Raw genomic sequence first — 23,818 nt, forward strand, 5'->3', positions numbered from 1 at the left:
TTGTTGTCACAACTTGAACCCTTCGACCACCTCTGTTAGACCATTGCTGTAGATGTTGCACCTGAGATAAGATTTCTGAATAAACTTTTTCTTTAACAGCTTTAAGATTAGTTCCCATCATTTGATGTATTTTAAATTTTTATTTTTATATTTTCTGAAGCATACTGTTTATCATACTGAATATGTACTTATTTTATGTATGAAGTTATTATATAGTTACATATTTTACCATGAATCTGTTAAACTTTGACAGATTTCTCCATAAGCAGTAACTAATTAGATCTAGCTACATTTTTCACAGCTATTTCTTCTGGAGAGCAATGCATACATTTTTAAAGAAGTTGGCCATGTTTAGATTGTGAAACAGATGAAAACCACAGGGTTTAGGTAGGAGCTCCCACCCATGCCTTTAGAGACACATGTATTATCCACCTAGTTCTACAAAAAAGTCATTACTAACACCACTTAAATGCATGGGAAGCTAAGCATCATGAAAGCAGGGTGGAGGCCTGGTCCCTCTCCTGTTCCCCGGAGCCCATGCTGGAAATATCTAAAGTAGAAAGACATAGAAATAGTAGACCCTGACTGCCACTTTGATAAGTGCAGAAAGGAAGTACTCCAAGGAACTATGGAAACGTGAAGGAGGCTTGGCAGTTTAACTGATAAGACAGGAAAGACTTTCCAGGGTAAGTAAGGCTTATGTGGAGGCTTGAAGGATTTTGATGTCTTGGACGAGAGTCCAGGCAAAGGGAGATAGGAAATACCAGGAGACTTAAGAGAGCACAGCATGTGCTCCAGAAAGGCAAGAAGGTATACTAAAAGCAAGGTCAGAAAGGACTTGCCCTCCTTTGCATATGAAAGATTCCTTTGTAATTTTGCCTCTCTTTTCCACATTTTCAGTTACTTTGGTTAAACAAGAATGCAGAATATATTAAAATGTCAATATTAAGAGAAAAGACATCTACAGAATAAATTTTTAAAAATCATACCATGTGGGGGCCAGGCACGGTGGCTCACGCCTGTAGTCCCAGCACTTTGGAAGACTGAGGTGGGCGGATCACTTGAGGTCAGAAGTTCAAGACCAGCCTGGCCAACAGGGTGAAACACTGTCTGTACTAAAAATACAAAAAATGAGCTAGGTGTTGTGGCATGTGCCTGTAATCCCAGCTACTCAGGAGACTGAGGCAGGAGAATCGCTGGATCCCGGGAGGCAGAGGTCGCAGTGAGCCGAGACCGCACCACTGCACTCCAGCCTGGTGACAGAACGAGACTCCATCTCAAAACAAACAAACAAACAAAAAACCACACACACACACACACAAAACCATGTGGAAAAACTCCCTTTAGACTTTCTTTCTTTCTTTTTTTAAATAAAACAATCCTAGGCTCTCAAAGCCAAAACAAAGAGTAGAGATACTCTAGTTAAACTCACCTTAATAAACATGAAGAAACAGAAGCCGAAGAGTTTAAATAACTTGCTAAGTCGTCTCCTTGCTAGTTTGCTGGAGGGACTAAGTAGCAATCACTTAAAAATAGAATTTGAATAAAAATATTTGAAGGATAACCTTATTTGACATTTAGTTTGTACATACCATGTTTTTTAAAAGCTGGCATTTTTTTTTCTGTACACTTAAGTCAAAAAGTTATTTATTTTAGTCACTTAATTTTAAAAAATCGACAGTTTAACATCTCTTTTTATTAGGAGTTATTTTTGTGGTGGTAACATTTTTAGATTTCCTATACCTCTTATTTCCTGCATTTAAATGCAGTTCATTTACCTGTCTTCTTTGCCTCAATGAGATTTCAGCCTTCTAGAACTTTTCATAGATTGAGGTTTTCCAATATGCTTTAAATGTTCTCTTATATCCAAACTTAAGAACTTGGGTATCAGGAACTGAGCGGGTTGACTTTATTGCTGATTTAAGCTTGAGAGAATTTTTTAAACTATGGAGTTAATAGGATTTAACTAGAAACTTGGGTTAGAGCTCTCATCAATCTTCTAAATTCCTTTGAAAATAAGCCACCTTAAATTCACCTTAAGTTAATGAAAAATTGCTAATCCCTTTAGGTTCTTAAAAAACTTATTAAAAAATAACTCACCCTGCTTGAGATGTTTTATTAATGGCCTTATCTGGGAGAAAATAATAGTAGTCAAATTATTAACTCCTGCTAACTTATTAACTTTTATTAATGAGTTTAATACTCTCCTGCTTTATTGCAAAGTTAGGGACAAATATTGAAAGTCAATGCCAGAATTATTGGGCCAACTCTTATCCAAGTCTTACATCATTTCTGTTTTTCAGAAATTGGAATTTTTAAAATCTGTTTGTTATTTCAAGAAAAGAGTAAAGGAAGCTGGATGAGTTTACCTGTGCTTTTTTTAAGTGACCCATTGTCTGTATGACGTAATGGATCTTCATACATGGATCCTGCTTGACTTTCAGGGACTTGCTTTTGGAGCTCTAAAAGTTTTCTTCCACAGCAGTCCTAAGTTAAAAGAAAGCATAACAACAAATGAAAGGGCTTGTCATGCACGCAGTAATGGTGTCAGCCGAACCTTAAATATCTAGAAAATGGACCAACATATTCTAAACACCGTAGTTGCTATATTCACATCAAAACAGCTTCTTTTTTACTCCTATATAATTGCCACATAGTTTAAACCACGACTTCTGTTGAATTTCAACTGTGTTTACTCTAGCGAAAGTGACAGCTAAACATCTTATTGCTTTAAAACAAATGGAATACGTGTATTTTTTCCCCCCAGATTTGTCTATATTGGCACGTAGCCCTAGGATTATTGGCTGCTGCCAACAGGCAAAACAGTAATGCATGATTTAAAATTTTTCAGGTTATTTATAGAAAAGATGGTACCGAAAATGACATGTTTTCTGTAGAATTAATCTTTTGCTTTATTAGTAGGAAATCATTTAAATTATATTTTTAAACTAAAGATTACTGGGACTAGTTTATTTATATTTTGGACTTAGGAGAAACTGTTGACATTCATTACGGTCTTTAGTCTGTTACTCCAGTGCATCTTAATTTAGTTTAAGTGATTAGGGAGAAAAAATTTAAAAATATTAAATGTTCAGCTTTTAATTTGTATAAGTAATGTGATTCATTTCAATATTACTGGATTTCTTATTTTTCTCAAAAAGTAATTTATATAATTTCCTCAAATAATATGTATAGGAAGAGAGATTATTCTATAACATTATACTTAGTGCTTGTTTTGTGTTATATACAGAGTATGTATAATTGATGACAATCATGAAAATTAAAATTGGCTGGAGCTCTTGGTGTTGAGATTTGAATTTAAATTAAATTGGGGGGGGGTTCTTGAAAAAACATTAGAGTAGAAAACTGTATTTATGTCTCCATCCCTCACAGAACCCATTTCTGGGGTACAATGAATCATTGACTCTTTAAAGCACCACTGCCATGGCTGGATTTTACAGAGAAAAAATAGGCAGTTAGCAATTTCTGCTATTTTTTAAAATTATTTTTACATTAGAAAATAGATTTCATTTTAAACTGCAACAGTTTAGAAAATGGCGTGTAGTCATTTAAATAAGTAAGTAGATCCAGAATACAGCATAAAGTCCCTAACTTAAACCAAGATATTATGTTTTATGTTTCTCAAATAAAAAGTTTGAGTTTATGGCAATTTATTATAACAATGTTTTTGAAGGACTTCATTGACTAAACTCCATGCTAAGAGTTTGCCAGAAATGCTGCCTTCTGTAGCAAGTAAACTTTAAGGATTTAATAACTTTTTCTAGTTACAGTGGGTTTCTAATCTTCATAGGAACAAGTTTTATTTTAACAGGGGCTAAAACAGGTATCTGGTGATAACAGATTAGCACTGAATGTGTTTAATCATTGAGCCCAGAGCACGTTATCTTTTTTTTCTTTTAGTGTTAGCTGTTAACAAGTATTGTTTACTGAAGGTTTGCACACACTCTTGCCTAATTCTAAATGTTTTTAGAAACAAATTAAGATGAAACTTTAAGATTTGTTAGAGAAAGAATAAGAAACAGCAATAAACTTTATTCTCCTTAAAATGTAAGATCCTGCTATGATTCTTCACTGGGGGGAAAGAAGATACATTTAGAAAATTGGTTATCTCAGATTCTTAGTATGGTTTTAGTTAGTTAGTTTTACCACTTGGTAGAATTAATGATTTGACAAATGACATTTGCTTCTTATTATCAGCCAGTTGGTTGCTAGCTTTAAAGAGTTATTATAAAGGATTTTTTTCAGTATTAATTTATTTCATAAACATATATTTAATTTTTATATATTATTATGAAAAAAGGGAACTCTTTCATTCTTTTAAAAAAAGTCTAGGATTAGAGGCTAATATTTCCTTATAGAATTGTCAGGAAACAAACTGTTGTAATAAGTTGTTTTTGTGTTCCAAGAGATGTGACTTTGTCAGAATACATCCAAATTCATATTTCTTAGAAGATCTTTAACATAACACCATTTATAATTCTTTCTGTTTTCATTCTTCCTTTTTTCTCCTGGCCTATTGTAAAGCAGATCTGGCAGCCAGAGGTCGTATCAGGAACCACAGAAAGACCCCACTGCTTAAATATCTTCAAAGCAGTCTTTCACTTTGAATAGATGAATGGATATTGCTACCATGTAAGGATATTTAGGTGAAGCTCATGAACAAATCTTGTTGTACAGAAGTTATCCCTTTGTTCTGCAATGCCAAAGTAAATTCGGGTTCATTATTTTATGGAATTATAAAGTAAAGCTAATAAAATACACTTATAGCAACAGATGTTTAATTCCCAGTACTAGAAAAATAAAATTTAAATTGTAGAACTAAACTGCTTTTAAAAGCTTTTGAATATATTGGTTAAATCCCATTAATACATATAAAGTTAGGTACAGAGTTTCTTGGTGGATGGGAGAAAGAGTGATTTCACACTATTTTAATCCTCTGTCAAGACGCAACTTATTAATTATATACAGATAGTTTGTAGCCCAAGGATGTGATTTTTGGTACTGATTTTGCTTAATAAAGTTACATTAATGCCAGAATAGTAGAATCGTGGAATAGTTATCAAGTTAGAATTTTAAGTTCTTGGAGATAATAGAGCACATTACACTGCATATAGAAGATGATCCATAAATTATTAGTGAAATAGTAAATGATTTAGTGTGTCCACTTCACAGATGAGTAAATTAAGGTCAAAGAGGTTTAATAAAAATTTTTGGCCGGGCACGGTGGCTCATGCCTGTAATCCCGGCACTTTAGGAGGCCGAGGTGGATGGATTACTCAAGCTCAGGAGTTGCAGACCAGCCTGGGAAACAAGGCAAGACTCTGCCTCTACTAAAAATACAAAAATCAACTGGACATGGTGGTGCACACCTGTAATCCCAGCTACTCGGGAGGCTGAGGCACGAGAATCGCTTGAACTCTGCTTGAGGCGGAAGTTGCAGTGAGCCGAGATCGCACCACCGCACTCCAGCCTGGGCAACAGAGCAAGGCTCTGTTTCAAAATAATAATAATAATAATAATAATAATAATAAATAAATAGTAAAAAAAATTAAGGGAGCAAAGCTAGCCCTCAGCAGTGAGAGTCTAAATTCTAAAGAATTTGGGAAGCGTATATAAGGATAATTGGATTTTGCAGTTTTAAGATCAATGGAATACTGATTTCACAAATTCGGGTGTGTAAGAACTGGTATCAGAGGTTAGCAAAGCAGGCTGTATGGCAGCAATCGGGCCTTGGTAGAAGAGAGGGTCTCACGTTTGCAAGTGTGTGTAGCAGACCAATTTATTGGCCAGTAGCTGCGTGGGCACTTCCTAAATGTTTCACAGATTATTAGTTTCACTTAAAATTTTCTCTCTCTGGACCTGAATCTATGACTCTAAAACAAACCCAGAAAAAGGAATCAGTATGCTCAGAAAGAAAGATGTGAAAAGCATCCATTCTCCAGACAACGCATGTGAGGAATAAAAACAGGTAAAGTGATTTTGTTCAGCACCGTAGACTAAACTTGACTCTGGATTGAATTTTCAGAGTAAAATGTGATTAATGGCAAACATTTAGTACTGTAAAACAGAATTAAGATTGTAATATCTAGGCATGTGTTTCATGTGTGTGTATGTATGAGTGTATGTGTGTATACCTATGTATATATGTGTATGCAGATACATACATATATGTTACATATATATATATATATGTTTTTAATTTTAGTGCTCAAGGGAGGACCCCTGGATGGCACTTACAGATTGATTCAGTTTCACTTTCACTGGGGTTCACTTGATGGACAAGGTTCAGAGCATACTGTGGATAAAAAGAAATATGCTGCAGAAGTAAGATATACTTTTTTTTTTTCTTTCCAGGGAAAAATGTTTATAAGTTGATATTTAGCATTAATTTCAAAAGCTTAATTTGTAAATTCAACTCACGCCCAGTGAACCACTTCTTTTACAAAGGACCTTCACCTTTGCTTTTTATAACCTTTAATTGTGACATCATACTTAATGCTGCAAAACTTTCTCTACTGTCTCCAACTCCACCATTTGCAAAAAGTAAACAGACTCAAACTGGAGGATCCTGTTTTAACAGAAATTTAGAAATAAAATGTGTGCCTTCTGTCAAAACTGTACATTTCTTTGTCTTAGAGTTATTGACGAAAACACTTGCTGTTATACCAAGTACTGTGTGGATGATTAGAATTAAAATGAAAGGAAAATTTTGATTTAAAATTATTCATATTTTCAATTTCCTGAGTAACCTTTATTGTGAGAAAAAGACCATTGAATAAAATCTGTCAGCTTTGATTATGTAAATCACTCACTGTGGCTTTGTCTCTTCCGCCTTAGCTTCACTTGGTTCACTGGAACACCAAATATGGGGATTTTGGGAAAGCTGTGCAGCAACCTGATGGACTGGCCGTTCTAGGTATTTTTTTGAAGGTTAGTTGATGACCCAATTCTTTTTTTTCCCTATTTTTAATAAAGAATGACCAGACAGAATATTTGTAACATACAGGACATTCTACAAAAGAGCTTAGGAAATGCCTTTGTCCCTGAAATGTTTTCAAGTTTATCTCCTCCTTTCATATCTGCTAGTTGCAGTGGAGATGGAGGGCAGAAAGACAATAGGAGAGATATTTATTTGGTACCTTTTGGATGTAAATGTGAAGAACATAAAGAGATCAACTTGGGTGACTGCTAGGTGTTTGTTTGTTTTCTTTTCTTTTCATTTAACCTGAGGCTAGACAGTACTATATTATGATAAAGTAAGATCAGGTTCTGAAGAGGGGAAGGACAGTGAATTTCAGGCAACAATGGGACAGAACCGGTTGAGCTGCCCTCTAAACAGTGGTAAAGGGGAATGGAGAAAAGTCTGGGCTGGAGATTTATGAGCTCTGATTCATATGTTGAGGTGGAAGCTACAGGTGTGTATGAAATCATCCAAGTATAGCACGAAGAGGGAGATGAGAAATCTGCCCAGGGAGCAATCCTGAGAAACTGCAAAATGTAAGGCCTTTACAAGGGGAGACATGCAAATTAAACAACTTAAAAGGGGCCAGGTGTGGTGGCTTAAGCCTGTAATCCCAGCACCTTGGGACACCAAGGCAGGAGGATAGTTTGAGGCCAGGAGCTCAAGACCAGCCTGGGCAACATAGCGCAATTCCATCTCCACAAAATTTTTTTAAAAATTAGCTGGGCATAAAAAACAAACAAACAAAAGACAAAACAAAAACAAAAACACAAAATTAGCTGGGCGTGGTGGTATACACCTGTAGTCTCAGCTACTTGGGAAGCCAGGGCAGGAAAATCACTGCAGCCTAGGGGTTTGAGGTTGCAGTGAGCTATGATCATGCCACTGCACTACAAGCTGGATGACAGAGCAAGACTCTTGACTCTAAAAAAAAAAGAAAAAAAAGCGAGAGTCAAGAGAGATTTGGGATGCTGGAAGGCATAGGGAAAGCCAAAGAAGAAAATAATTTTTAAAAAGAAGGGAAGACCATAGTGTAAAGTCCTACAAGGAAATCAAGGCAAGCCCTTGAGGAGTATCCTTTGGCAGTTAGAGGTCACTGGGGACAATTGAGCTGGTGGTTTCAGGACTACTCTCTGAGTGGAATTAGAGGCGAGTTGAAGATTCAGTGAAAGTAGGCAAGTCTATGGTGTCAGTGTCATCAAGCCAGTACTGATAGGGGTCATGTATGAAGTGGAGAATTTGGGCTCACTATTTGGATGTTTTCTAATAGAGCTACCCAAATAAAAATAAAAACTGGTACAGTACCAACTGGGTGATAGTATCTTGCCCTTTATGTTTTTCTTTAGGTTGGCAGCGCTAAACCGGGCCTTCAGAAAGTTGTTGATGTGCTGGATTCCATTAAAACAAAGGTAAATTTGAATTTTCTGCCACCTCCTTAGGGTACCAATTTGCAATACTCCATTGGTTTTAGAAATTTCTTTTGATCAAATTGCACAGTCTCAATGACATGTGGTGTTTGGATGAGCAGTTAGTAAAGGTAGAATATTACTTAAATATTTAATTAACGTTTCTTTCAACAAAGTTGATCCTAATGCTAGCATAATTCTAAGACTTGTATTTATTTAATCTTGCTCCCCCATCATTTGAACATCCATATGTAAGAGTCAGAGAATCTTATGCCTGCAAGGAGGTTCAAAGGTCCTCTAGTCAAATTATTCACTCATTCATACAGCAGATATTTGTTAAGTATGTACTATGTGCCAGTCGCTTTGCAAACTAGTAGACACAATGGTGAACAAGATAAACAAGGCCCTGTTTCATGGAGATTTCTATTCTATGACCTCTTTGCATTCATCCATCCTGCATTTAAATCCTCTCTACAGCATAGTTGTGTTGAGGTCGTTGAGCATCTGTTTAAACACTACAGTCACTTCCGGTGATGGGGAACTTATCACCAGGGGCAGCCCTGGCTTTATAAAGCTGATCTTCACATTGAAGCAGCATCTGTCCTCTGAAATGCTCACTCACTGGCTTGAGCCCCTTGAATTCATAGAATAAACCTGATCTCTCTTCCAAATAACTCTACTCTGTCTCTACTTTGTTTTTTCACCTACCCCAAGCTAATTATCTTTAGTTTCCTTTAACTATTCTCATATGATATAGTTTTCTCTCTTTGCCACCACCTTGTCATTCTTCCAGTAAATCTTTCCTGTTTACTTGAAAAGTGTAGTGTCCAAAACAGAATGTAGTTATTTGATTCTGACCTAGAGCAAGAAAATCACCTCCTCATCAGGATACCATATTTCTGTTATTGCAACTTGAAGTCACCTCATTTTAGTGGCAGCAGTCTCACTTTAAATACTGGGTGTGATCAGCTAATGACTTAATGGAGAATGTAAGGGATCATTTTAGATAAAAGGCCAAGATGAAAAATGGACATGTGAAAATAGTTTTTTTTTTTTTTTTTTTTTTTTTTTTACTAAGACTTGCCACATATTTTCAAGTTGAATGTCTTCTGTTAATTTCTTTTTATTTTGTTTGCCAGGGAATATAGAACCTCTTTTTTAAAAATGTTTTTGACCATCAGAGGGGAGTATACCTATTTGTGTCTGCTGCTCTCCTACCTTCCTCCTACTCTGTCAATGTGATAGTTTGAAGCTGTGTATTTGCCTTGTTCTAGGGCAAGAGTGCTGACTTCACTAACTTCGATCCTCATGGCCTCCTTCCTGAATCCTTGGATTACTGGACCTACCCAGGCTCACTGACCACCCCTCCTCTTCTGGAATGTGTGACCTGGATTGTGCTCAAGGAACCCATCAGCGTCAGCAGCGAGCAGGTTTGTTTTCTAATGACAGGTCTGTTTACGGGTGGAGCATTTAGTCAAGGCAGAAGACCTTGGCCTCCAGACTGAGAGAGACCTGAGATTTAATCCTTTTCCTGCTACTTCTTGCTATGGAAATAGTGCCTTTGATGGTGCCTAGCAAATAAACAGCGTTCAGTAAATCTTTGTTGTTATTAACTATAAACTTAGTTCGTTTAGTCTGTAAAATTGAATAGTCATTGTAAAGATTCAATGAGAAAGATGTCTGTCACCTAATAAATGCCTTTTTTTTTTTTTGCCAGTTATGAGGAAACTAAGGCTTAGAAAAGTGAGAGTTCATGTTCAAGGTTACGCAGGTATCAGTGAGTTACCTACTACTAGTGAGCCTACTACTCACTCACATAAGGGCTTTCTGCCATTTTATTTATATCAGAATGCATTTCTGAATCCTGACAGATGAGAGTCATCCCTTGGAGAACATGTATCTATTAAAACTCACTCCAGGTTGCTTTAGAGGCTTAGAGCAGGTATTCTTACATTTCCAATAAAATATAGTGTGTGATCGTCAAGTGATTAGTGCAGCTTCTAAGTCACTGATGAGCAGCCACAAAAGTGGATACAAATGAGTTTTTCCTAGACTTACCTCTTAGCGCACAGTTGAAATGTAGAAAGTGAACATTCCTTAGGATTCACAAGAGGATGGATCCTGAATAATTTAAGGATAGCTTTAGGAGCCAACAGTCTTGAAAATGGTAACTATGTGAGTAGTGGTAGTGTGATTTAAACCTACAAAAATGCTGAATAATAGAGGTTTAGAGCTGCAATGTGCAATAGAGATCATGTTGTCCAACTTTCTCATTTCACTGGCTTGAATCACATTGATCAACAGTCTGAGATGCAGGAAAATTGAAGTGTTTTCCACTCAGCTACCTTGCGACAGAATCAGGTCTGGGAGCAAGGATTCTATTCCTGTGTCCTCCCTTAGAATATGAACTTATGAATGCTGAAGATACTTCATATCTTTCTTTAAAGGAAATATGTATCTGACTGGAAAATTACTTGTAGCATATCAAAGTGGGCCTAAAAAATAGCATGCTTGGTATGTCACTTGAAGATTGACCTTGTAGTAATAACATATTTGAGTAGGCTTCTTGAAGTGTAGCATAAGGAAAGATTATAATGCCCTTCTTTTTGTAGACGCAGTGTTTACATTATAATTTAAAACATGAATTTTTTTTTTCTTCTTTCACTGAGAGCAATCCAACTTTAAAGCGATAGTCTGACATTTAGAGCCATTATAACAAATGGATTTATGGTGTATACACACCCACAGGCAGAAATACACATATAGATAAGGGCAGTTGAACCTACTGCATTAATCCCTGTACCCTGAGTTTGCTCTTTAAAGTTGAAAGTGGTATTAAACTAATGATGTTAATTGCATATATTGGCAAAATACCAATAGGGCTCTTTTTTTGTCCTATAACATGGAATCTGGAGGGAGGGTCATGCTCAGCTCAGGAAGCTAGGGCTGCAGGTCCTCCTCTATCTGAGTCCCTTGACTTGGCCTTGCCAATTGGTGACTTCATCCTCAAGGTGGTTGTAATAGCATTTTGAGCATCACATCTAGATACAACCACTTCTTGAGGAGGAAATTAATACCTCTTCCATTGGCTTCCTAAGTGCAGAGAAGCTTTTCTCTGAAGGCCCCTAGCAAACCTTTCACTTCTCACTGGCTAGAATTGTGTTTCTTGCTCAGTCCCTAGGCCGGGAATGTGATCATCACAGTCAGTTAAGACCTGCAGGTTTACCCCACTGAGGCTTACAGGGAGAGGGCAGATGTCTGTTAATGAGGAAGTATGGCAGGGCGTGGATTTTAGGTAAGCAGTATAAATGGGTCTGCTAATTCTGCTACCTTTATTTTCTATACCCAGGCTCTGTCTCTGTGATGCTAAAACAATGAGTCAAGTTGACTAATGTGACAGTGTAGTTTAATTGGTGCAGTGAGTAGCAGAAATCGGTTATACTGGTTTGATCAAAAGTTTGACCTGTTTACACTTTATGAACAGACTCTCTTTCAGATTGCTGGAATTCTGTCGTAGTGAATCAACCCTATATATCCTTAGAATGCTCCCTTGCATTCAGTAACCATAGCTGTGCACGTTATAATATATGTGCATGGAACGTGGCTCTACGGGAGTGATTGAGGGACTATTACTGGACAAAAGAGATCAGGTTAAAGGCTATTGATTCATGGGCTGCTATATTACTGTCCAAACCACCCTTTTTCATTTGGATCAAGTCTTGGTTAGAGGGGGGAAAGTAGCACTTTTTGAGAACCTTGAAGAAGTGGGAGACTGTTCAACGGCTGCCTGTATCTCAGTGGTGGCCAGTAAACTGAAACAAGTTTATAAGGGAATAAAAATCAACCAGTGACAAGGGGTTCTAATGTTAAATGCATATATTGGCAAAATGCCAGTAGGGCTACGTAGGGTGGTGAGCACTCACAATTGTTCACTAAAATGCTGTTTTTAAAACAGGAAAGTAGAATGGTTGAGTGCAAATCCATAGCATGAGATAAATTGAGCTTCTTAAGGCAAATCAGCCTAGGCAAATTCATTTCCATGTTTTGTGTATTTGGAGATGCCAGCTCGTCACTCAGCCCATGGAGCTTACAGGTCCTGATCACTTGATCTAATTGTATAGATGTGGTAGTTTGTCTTCCCTGGGGCAGAAAACAAAGCTTTAATTTGGAACTAAAATTGTTATTATTTTGCATCTAAAGGTATGAGTTTATAGACTTTTGATGTTAGATTTTTAAATTAGAAGGTCACTGAAAATTTCCCTTAAAAATGACCCCAACGAATTTGTGTATTTTGTATAAATTGGTTTGTTATATTAAAGCATACATACATAATCTATATGTGATTATGTATTCATTAGGAATCAAACTGAATTTTGGCCATTGATGCACAGCACTGAATGTTGGGGAATGTAATTTTTGTTTGTTTTTGTTTCTGTTTTTTGAGGCAGAGCCTTGCTCTGTCGCCTAGGCTGGAGTGCAGTGGCGCAATCTCAGCTCATTGCAATCTCTGCCTCCAGGGTTTAAATGATTCTCGTGCCTTAGCCTCCTGAGTAGCTGAGATTACAGGTGCTCTACCACGCCTGTCTAATTTGTGTGTGTGTGTGTGTGTGTGTGTGTGTGTGTGTGTGTGTTTGTAGAGACAGGGTTTCGCCATGTTGGCCAGGCTGGTCTCGAATTGCTGACCTCAAGTGATCCACCTGCCTCATGCCTCAGCCTTACAAAGTGCTGGGATTACAGGCATGAGCCACTGCGCCTGGCCGGGGAATGTATTTAAAGATATAACACAAGTATATAACTGAATACTATTGTGAAACATTAATTATCAATGTTTTATTGTGTCTTTTAGATGTTGAAATTCCGTAAACTTAACTTCAATGGGGAGGGTGAACCCGAAGAACTGATGGTGGACAACTGGCGCCCAGCTCAGCCACTGAAGAACAGGCAAATCAAAGCTTCCTTCAAATAAGATGGTCCCATAGTCTGTATCCAAATAATGAATCTTCGGGTGTTTCCCTTTAGCTAAGCTCAGATCTACCTTGGTGATTTGGACCCTGGTTGCTTTGTGTCTAGTTTTCTAGACCCTTCATCTCTTACTTGATAGACTTATTAATAAAATGTGAAGACTAGACCAATTGTCATGCTTGACACAACTGCTGTGGCTGGTTGGTGCTTTGTTTATGGTAGTAGTTTTTCTGTAACACAGAATATAGGATAAGAAATAAGAATAAAGTACCTTGACTTTGTTCACAGCATGTAGGGTGATGAGCACTCACAATTGTTCACTAAAATGCTGCTTTTAAAACATAGGAAAGTAGAATGGTTGAGTGCAAATCCATAGCACAAGATAAATTGAGCAAGTTAAGGCAAATCAGGTAAAATAGTCATGATTCTATGTAATGTAAACCAGAAAAAATAAATGTTCATGATTTCAAGATGTTATATTAAAGAAAAACTTTAAAAATTATTATATATTTATAGCAAAGTTATCTTAAATATGAATTCTGTTGTAATTTAATGACTTTTGAATTACAGAGATATAAATGAAGTATTATCTGTAAAAATTGTTACAATTAGAGTTGTGATACAGAGTATATTCCCATTCAGACAATATATCATAACTTAATAAATATTGTATTTTAGATATATTCTCTAATAAAATTCAGAATTCTATTCTGGGTTATTTATTTATTTATTTTTATTATACTTTAAGTTTTAGGGTACATGTGCACAACGTGCAGGTTTGTTACATATGTATACATGTGCCATGTTGGTGTGCTGCACCCATTAACTTGTCATTTAGCATTAGGTATATCTCCTAATGCTATCCCTCCCCACTCCCCCCACCCCACGACAGGCCCCAGTGTGTGATGTTCCCCTTCCTGTGTCCATGTGTTCTCATTGTTCAATTCCCACCTATGAGTGAGAACATACAGTGTTTGGTTTTTTGTCCTTGTGATAGTTTGCTGAGAATAATGGTTCCCAGTTTCATCCGTGTCCCTACAAAGGACATGAACTCATCCTTTTTTATGGCTGCATAGTATTCCATGGTGTATATGTGCCACATTTTCTTAATCCAGTCTATCATTGTTGGACATTTGGGTTGGTTCCAAGTCTTTGCTATTGTGAATAGTGCCGCAATAAACATACGTGTGCATGTGTCTTTATAGCAGCATGATTTATAATCCTTTGGGTATATACCGAGTAATGGGATGGCTGGGTCAAATGGTATTTCTAGTTCTAGATCCCTGAGGAATCGCCACACTGACTTCCACAATGATTGAACTAGTTTATAGTCTGACCAACAGTGTAAAAGTGTTCCTATTTCTTCACATCCTCTCCAGCACCTGTTGTTTCCTGACTTTTTAATGATTGCCATTCTAACTGGTGTGGGATGGTATCTCATTGTGGTTTTGCTTTGCATTTCTCTGATGGCCAGTGATGATGAGCATTTTTTCATGTGTCTTTTGGCTGCATATATGTCTTCTTTTGAGAAGTGTCTGTTCATATCCTTTGCCCACTTTTTGATAGGGTTGTTTGTTTTTTTCTTGAAATTTGTCTGAGTTCATTGTAGATTCCGGATATTAGCCCTTTGTCAGAAGAGTAGGTTGCAAAAATTTTCTCCCATTTTGTAGGTTGCCTGTTCACACTGATGGTAGTTTCTTTTGCTGTGCAGAAGCTCTTTAGTTTAATTAGATCCCATTTGTCAATTTTGTCTTTTGTTGCCATTGCTTTTGGTGTTTTAGACATGAAGTCCTTGCCCATGCCTATGTCTTGAATGGTATTGCCTAGGTTTTCTTCTATGGTTTTTATGGTTTTAGGCCTAACATTTAAGTCTTTAATCCATCTTGAATTAATTTTTGTAAAAGATGTAAGGAAGGGATCCAGTTTCAGCTTTCTACATATGGCTAGTCAGTTTTCCCAGCACCATTTATGAAATAGGGAATCCTTTCCCCATTTCTTGTTTTTGTCAGGTTTGTCAAAATATTCTGGGTTATTTTATTGTGTACTGAGTGGTGGGTAATACAGTAATGGAGGAACAAATGTCTACTTTTACAATTCACAATAATTCCTTATTAATAATGAGCCATCTTAATTGGCTTACTGATAATTGAAAAAGTCTCCAGAAAAGGAAAATCTCTGGAAGTCATTTACTTATTATGCCAAGTACTGTTTTAAGTGCTGTCTGAGCATTCATGTGATCTTCCTGACAATCCTATGAAGATTAATCCTGCAAGAGAAATGATTACATTAAAAGTAGCAAGGTAGAGAAGGGGGAAGAGTGTGCACACTGAATCAATATAAGCCCCTTGGGAAAAAAATAAATAAAAGTTCATTTTATTCAAAAAAGGAATTCTAGTGATACCCAGAAGTGAAAGAATAATTTGAATTTTAAAAAGAGAAATTAAGCTGAGCATGGTGGCTCACTCCTGTATTCCCAGTACTTTGGGAGGCTGAGGCAGGATGATTGCCTTAGGCTGGGAGTTTGAGACCAGCCTAGGCAACATAGCGAGGCTTCATCTCTACAAAAAATGTAAAAATTATTTGAGTGTGGTGTTGCATACCTGTAGTTGTAGCTACTTGGATGTCTCAGGCAGAAGGATCACATAAGCCCAGGCATTCAAGGCTGTAGTAAGCTATGATTGCATCACTGTACTCCAGTCTCGGTGATAGAGTGAGACCCTGTCTCTAAACAAACAAACAAACAAATAAAAGATGAATTATACAACTATTACAGATAGGAAAGAGTGAATAAACGAAACAAAAATCTCTTACTATTATGCTTTTCTGGATTTAGCTCTGTGCCTTGACCATGGAGTCTTTGGCTGATGAGTTATTCTGGAAAACCAAATAGAACACATAACTCAGGTTCTACATGTCAGGGAATAAAAACTCCTTGTTGCTTTAGATAGAAAATTTCCTAAACTCACCTTAGATCTTTACCTAACCCAAGCTTACAAAGATTTTATTCTGTGTTTTCTAGCAGATCATAGGTCTAAGAGCCAATTTGAGTTAACTTTTGTATATGGTGTGAGGTAAGGATTTAAGTTCAGTTTTTTGGCCTGAGGATCCAACTTTCCCAGCACCATTTGTAGAAAAGACTATCCTTTCCCCACTGAATTGTTTTGGTACCTTTGCAGATCAAGTAACCAAAACAACTTACATTCCCACCTGTTTTCCTAAAGAATTATGCTTAGTTTGATTATTTGTTTTGAATCCCAGCTCTTCTCAACCTCTCTGGTCCTGGGTATATGTAGACAGTGACACCCAGGATTGTTGCTCTTATTTTTTTCTTTGAGGTAGGATCTCACTCTGTGGCCCAGGCTGGACTACAATAGCACAATGGCTTGATCTCAGCTTGCTGCAACCTCTTCCTCCAGGGCTCAAGTGATCCTCCTACCTCAGCCTCCCTGGTACCTGAGACCACAGGTGTGCAGCACTACACCTGGCTATTTTTTTGTATTTTTAGTAGAAACAGGGTCTCACTATGTTGCCCAGGCTGGATTGTTGCACTTTATTTGCTACAGCTTATCTCAACTTCCTTGGGACCATCCTCGTCTCCAGTCCCCACTCAATGGTGGCAGGGTGGCTGGCAATTAAAACCTGTCAGTAAAGGGCATTTCAGTCTGTTCAGGTTTCAGCAGTTTTTTTTTAGGTTTTCATTCCCCACTCATACCAGCCCACACAGATGGTGTCTGGGTGACAGAGGAGAGGGCCCAGGATCTGTATCCTTGCTAGCCTCTGTTGTGGGGTGGCCTAGGCTGGCCCTGGCTCCATCTGTGTCTGCTGGTGTTCGGTCTGTTCCATCTGGTCTTTGGAGGTACTAATAGCTGAAGGCTTATCCCCACCATTGCCTCTAGTTGCAAAGTCTAGTGCTCTTCATTTATGACCCTGGGGAGGGGTCCAGGTGAATCTTGTTTCCAGAAAGAAACAGTAAAAGGGAAGCCTCTGTCACACAGGAAGAATCACACAGAGGCAACCTATCTTCTGAAGAAGAACCAGTTTCCTTGCTTTTCCTCATCACCCAGATTGCACCCTTAAAGAATGAGGGCAAAAAGGACACTGGTACCTGACATCTTTGCTTAATTCTCCTCTCTCCTTCTTCACACAGGGTCAGAAAATGTTAGTTTGTCCTTGTGTAATTCTTCCCTGGGTGGAGGCATATTCTCTTGTACCCTGTTTCTTTCTGAAAGCAGCATTCACCTGGCGCCTTCCCCAGAGTCATAATAGCAGACAAAATGCACAGAAAGAAAATTGGTTTTACAATAGGAGAGGGCCATCAGAAAATATTTCAAAATTAAGACCCATGTTATACTTAGCAATATGCTGCTGCCAAAGACTCAGTGAGATTTCTTTAGCCCACTTGGTAAAATCTAGAAGTTCAACTTCTGTTTCTCCTTTCTCCGTCTCCTCTCCGCCCCTGACCTCTGCTTCTACTATAAGTAATCTATAGTGCTTCCATATGTTTAACAAAGGTAGCATCATTACTTTTATTTTATTTTTTTTTTAATTTTTAATTTTTAACTTCAATAGATTTTTGGGGAACAGGTGCTGACATGAATAATCTTTAGTGGTGATTTCTGAGATTTTGGTGCATCCATCACCTGAGCAGTGTACACTGTACCCAACGTTTAGTATTTTATCCCTCACCACTGACCTGCCCTTTTCCCTGAGTCTACGAAGTCCAGTGTATCATTCTTATGCCTTTGTGTCCTCATAGCTTAGCTCCCACATATGAGTGAGAACATATGATGTTTGGTTTTCCATTTCTGAGTTACTTCACTTAGAATGATAGTCTCCAATTCCATCCAGTTTGCTGCAAATGCCATTATTTCATTCTTTTTTTGGCTGAGTAGTATTCCATGGTATGTGTGTCACAGAGATATGTATGCATATATATATATTGCTTTATTTGCTACAGCTCATATATGTATACACCCATACATACCTCTGTGACACACATACCATGTAATACTACATATATATATATATATACCCATACGTACCTCTGTGACACACATACCATGGAATATATATATATCACATTTTCTTTATCCACTTGTTGATTGATGGGCATTTGGGCTGGTTTCATATTTTTGCAATTGCAAATTGTGCTGCTATAAACATGCATGTGCAAATATCTTTTTCATATAATGACTTTTCTCTGGGTAGATAATTAGTAGTGTGATTGCAAGATCAAATGGTAGATCTACTTTTAGTTCTTTAAGGAATCTCCACACTGTTTTCCATAGTAATTGTACTACTTTACATTCCCACTGACAGTATAAACGTGTCCTCTTTACACTGCATCCATGCCAACATCTATTATTTTTTGATCTTTTGATTATGGCCATTCTTGCAGGAGTGAGATGGTATTACACTGTGGTTTTGATTTGTATTCCCTGATAATTAGTGATGCGGAGCATTTTTCCATATGCTTCCTGGCCATTTGTAATTCCTCTTTTAAGAATTGTCTATTCATGTCCTTAGCCCACTTTTTGATGGGATTATTTGCTTTTTTCTTGTTGATTTGTTTGAGTTCTTTGTAGATTCTGGATATTAGTCCTTTGTCAGATGTATAGATTCTGAAGATTTTCTCCCACTCTGTGGGTTGTCTGTTAACTCTGCTGATTATTTCTTTTGCTGTGCAAAAGCTTTTTAGTTTAATTGAGTCCTAACTATTTATCTTTTGTTTTTGTTGCATTTGCTTTTGGGTTCTTGGTCATGAAGTCTTTGCCTAAGCCAATGTCTAGCAGGGTTTTTCATGTTATCTTCTAGGATCTTTATGGTTTCAGGTATTAGATTAGGTATTTGATCCATCTTGAGTTGATTTTTTATAGGGTGAGAGATGAGGTTCCCATTTCATTCTTTTACATGCGGCTTGCCAATTATCCCAGCACCATTTGTTGAATAGAGTGTCCTTTCCCTACTTTATATTTTTGTTTGCTTTGTCAAAGATCAGTTGGCTGTAAGTATTTGGCTTTATTTCTAGGTTCTCTATCCAGTTCCATTGGTCTATGGGCCTATTTTTATATCAGTACCAAGCTATTTTGGTGACTATGGCCTTATAGCATAGTTTGAAGTCAGGTAATGTGATGCCTCCAGATTTATTCTTTTTGCTTAGTCTTGCTTTGGCTATGTGGGCTCTTTTTTGGTTCCATATGAATTTTAGGTCTTTTTTTTTTCTAGTTTTGTGAAGAGTGATGGTTGTATTTTGATGGGAATTGCATTGAATTTGTAGATTGCTTTTGGCAGTATGGTCATTTTCACACTATTGATTCTACCCATCCATGAGCATGGGCTGTATTTCCATTTGTTTGCGTTATCTATGATTTCTTTCAGCAGTGTTTTGTAGTTTTCTTTGTAGAGGTCTTTCATGTCCTTGGTTAGGTATATTCCTAAGTTTTTTTTTTTTATTTGTTTGTTTATTAGCTATTGTGAAGAGGTTGAGATATCTCAATTTGATTCTCAGCTTGGTTGCTGTTGGTGTATAGCAGAGTTACTGATTTGTGTATATTAATCTTGCATCCTGAAACTTTCCTGAATTCTTTTATCAGTTCTAGTGGCTTTTTGGAGGTGTCTTTAGGGATTTTTAGGTATCCGATCATATCATCAGCAAACAGTGACAGTTTGACTTCCCCTTCACCGATTAGGATGCCCTTTATTTCTTTCTCTTGTCTGATTGCTCTGGCGAGGACTTCCAGTACCAAGTTTAACAGAAGTGGTGAAAGTGGGCATCCTTGTCTTGTTCCAGTTCTCAGGGGGAAAGCTTTCAACTTTTCCTCATTCAGTATAATGTTGGCTGTGGGTGTATCGTAGATGGTTTTTATTACCTAAAGGTATGTCCCTTCTATTCTGATGTTGCTGAGGGTTTTAATAATAAAGCAATGCTGGATTTTGTCAAATGCTTTTTCTGCATCTATTGAGATGATCATGTGATTTTTATTTTTAATTCTGTTTATGTGGTGTATCACATTTATTGACTTATGTATGTTAAGCCATCCTTGCATCTCTGCTATGAAACCCACTTGATCATGGTGGATTATCTTTTTGATATGCTGTTGGATTTGGTTTGTTAGTATTCTGTGGAGGATTTTTGCATCTATGTTCATCTGGGATATTGGTCTGTAGTTTTCTTTTTTTGTTATGTCCTTCCCTGGTTTTGATATTAGGATGATACTTGCTTCATAGAATGATTTAAGGAGGATTCCCTCTTTCTCTCCTTTTGGAATAGTGTCAATAGGATTGGTACCAATTCTTCTATGAATGTCTGGTAGAATTCAGCTGTAAATCCATCTGGTCCTGGATTTTTTTTGTTGGAAATTTTTTTATTACCATTACAATCTTGCTGCTTGTTATTGGTCTGGTCAAAGTTTGCATTTCTTCCTGGTTTAATCTAGGAGCGTTGTTTATCCACCTCCTCTAGGTTTTCTAGTTTATGCATGCAAAGTTGTTCATAGTAGCCTTGAATAATAATCTTTTATATTTCTTTGGTATCAGTTGTAATATCTGTCATTTTGTTTGTAATTGAGCTTATTTGGATTTGCTCTCTTCTTTTCTTAGTTAATCTCACTAATGGTCTATCAATTTTATTTATCATTTCAAAGAACCAGCTTTCTGTTTCATCTATGTTTTGTGTTATTTTATTTTGTTTGTTTGTTTGTTTCAATTTCATTTTGTTCTGCTCTGATCTTGGTTATTTCTTTTCTCTACTGGGTTTGGGTTTGGATTTTTTCTCCAGTTCCATGAGGTGTGACTTTAGATTGTCTATTTGTGCTCTTTCAGACTTTTTGATGTGGACATTTAATGCTATGAACTTTCCTTTTAGCACTGCTTTGGCTGCATCCCAGAGATTTTGATAGGTTGTGTCACTATTATCGTTGAGTTCAAAGAATTTTTTAGTTTCTTGATTTCATTGTTGACCGAACGATCATTCAGGAGCAGGTTATTTAATTTCCATGTATTTGCGTGGTTTTGATGGTTCTTTTTGGAGTTGATTTCCATTGTTATTCCACTGTGGTCTGAGAGAGTACTTGATAGAATTTCAATTTTCTCAAATTTACTGAGACTTGTTTTGTGGCCTATCATATGGTCTATCTTGCAGAATGTTCCATGTGCTGATGGATAGAATGTATATTCGGCAGTTGCTGGGTAGAATGTTCTTTAAATATCTGTTAAGTCCATTTTGTATAGGATATAATTTAAGTCCACCATTTCTTTGTTGACTTTCTATCCTGATGACCTATCTAGTGCTGTCGGTGGAGTCCCCCACTATTATTGTATTGCCATCTAACTCATTCCTTAGGTCTAGTAGTAATTGCTTTATAAATTTTGGAGCTCCAGTGTTAGGTGCCTATATATTTAGAATTGTGATGTTTTCCTGTTGGACTAGTCCTTTTATCATTATATTATGTCCTTCTTTGTCTTTTTTATCTCTGTTGCTTTAAAGTTTGTTTTATCTGATATAAGAATAGCTACTCCTGCTTGCTTTTGGTATTCATTTACATGGAATATCTTTTTCCACCCCTTTACCTTAAGTTTATGTGACTCCTTATGTGTTAGGTAAGTCTCCTGAAGACAGGAGAAACTTGGTTGGTGATTTCTCATCCGTTCTACCATTCCGTATCTTTTAAGTGGAGCATTTAGGACATTTACATTCAATGTTAGCATTGAGTTGTGAGGTACTATTCTAGTCATCATGCTATTTGTTGCCCTCATTGGTTTTTTTTCATGGTGTTATTGATATATAGGTCTTGTGTGATTTATGCTTTAAGGAGATTCTATTTTTGTGTATTTTTAAGGATTTGTTTCGTGACTTAGAGCTCCTTTTAGCAGTTCTTGTAGTGCTGGCTTGGTAGTGGCAAATTCTGTCAGCATTTGTTTGTCTGGAAAAGACTGTATCTTTCCTTCATTAATGAAGATTAGTTTTGCTGGATACAAAATTCTTGACTGATAATTGTTTTGTTTAAGGAGGCTAAAGATAGCACCCAATCCCTTCTAGTTTGTAGGGTTTCTGCTGAGAGATCTGCTGTTAATCTGAAAGGTTTTCTGTCAGGCCTCTAAGCCCAAGCTAGGCCATCATATCCCCAGTGACCTACACATATACATCTAGATGGCCTGAAGCAACTGAAGATCCACAAAAGAAGTGAAAATAGCCTTAACTGATGACATTCCACCATTGTGATTTATTTCTGCCCCAACCTAACTGATCAGTGTACTTTGTAATCTCCCCCACCCTTAAGAAAGTTCTTTGTAATTCTCCCCACCCTTGAGAATGTACTTTGTGAGATCCATCCCCGGCCTTCAAAACATTGCTCCTAACTCCACCATCTATCCCAAAACCTATGAGAACTAACGATAATCCACCACCATTTGCTGACTCCTTTTTCGGACTCAGCCCGCCTGCACCCAGGTGAAATAAACAGTCATGTTGCTCATGCAAAGCCTGTTTGGTGGTCTCTTCACATGGACACGTGAGACATTTTCCTTTCTAGGTTACCTGATGCTTTTATCTCACAGCTCTTAAGTTTCCTTCCTTTGTCTTGACTTTAGGTAACCTGATGATTATGAGCCTAGGTGATGATCTTTTTGTGATACATTTTCCAGGTGTTCTTTGAGCTTCTTGTATTTGGATGTCTAGATCTCTAGCAAGGCTGGGGAAGGTTTCCTTAATTTTTCCCTCAAATATATTTTCCAAACTTTTAGATTTCTCTTCTTCCTGGGGAACACCAATTATTCTTAGTTTTGGATGTTTAACATAGTCTCAAACTTCTTGGAGGCTTTGTTCATTAAAAAAATTTTCGTCTTTGATGGACTGGGTTTATTGGAAAGCCTTGTCTTCAAGCTCTGGCGTTCTTTCTTCTGCTTGTTCGATTCTATTGCTGAGACTTTTCAGTGCATTTTGCATTTCTCTAAGTGTGTCCTTGATTTCCAGAAGTTGTGACTGTTTTTCAATTATGCTATCTATTTCACTGAAGAATTTTCTTTTCATATCCTGTATCAGGTTTTTGATTTCTTTAAGTTGGACTTCACCTTTCTCTGGTGTTCTTGATTAACTTAGTAATCAACCTTCTGAATTCTCTTTCTGGCAATTTGGAGATTTTGTCTTGATTTGGATCTGCTATGATATTTTGGGGGTGTTAAAAGTCCTTGTTTTGTTCTTTTGTTCTATTACCAGAATTGTTTTTCTCGTTCCTTCTCATTTGGGTAGACTATATCAGAGGGAAGATCTGGGATTCAAGGGCTGCTGTTCAGATTCTTTTGTCTCATGGGGTGCTTCCTTGATGTGGTGTTCTCCCTGTTTCCCTAGGAATGGGGCTCCTTGTGAGCCGAACTGCAGTGATTGTTTTTGCTCTTCTGGGTCTAGCCACCCAGCAGAGCTACCTGGTTCTGGGCTGGCACTGAGGAGTGTCTGCAAAGAGTCCTGTGATGT

At 37.2% G+C, this 23,818-nt stretch overlaps 1 protein-coding gene across 1 annotated transcript in view; it reads left to right on the forward strand.

The window, feature by feature from the left end:
• CA2 (carbonic anhydrase 2) overlaps window positions 1-13,967 on the forward strand; it is a 17,463-nt gene extending 3,496 nt beyond the window's left edge. The window contains 5 exon segments of the mRNA NM_001194924.1: window positions 6,227-6,345; window positions 6,859-6,951; window positions 8,329-8,391; window positions 9,663-9,818; window positions 13,235-13,967. Of these exon segments, the coding sequence (NP_001181853.1) occupies window positions 6,227-6,345; window positions 6,859-6,951; window positions 8,329-8,391; window positions 9,663-9,818; window positions 13,235-13,354 (551 nt within the window). The 3' untranslated portion in view covers window positions 13,355-13,967.
• Window positions 13,968-23,818: the final 9,851 nt, after the last annotated feature.

Source organism: Pan troglodytes, chromosome 7 (assembly GCF_028858775.2).
Source record: "Pan troglodytes isolate AG18354 chromosome 7, NHGRI_mPanTro3-v2.0_pri, whole genome shotgun sequence".
Classification (NCBI taxonomy): domain Eukaryota; kingdom Metazoa; phylum Chordata; class Mammalia; order Primates; family Hominidae; genus Pan; species Pan troglodytes.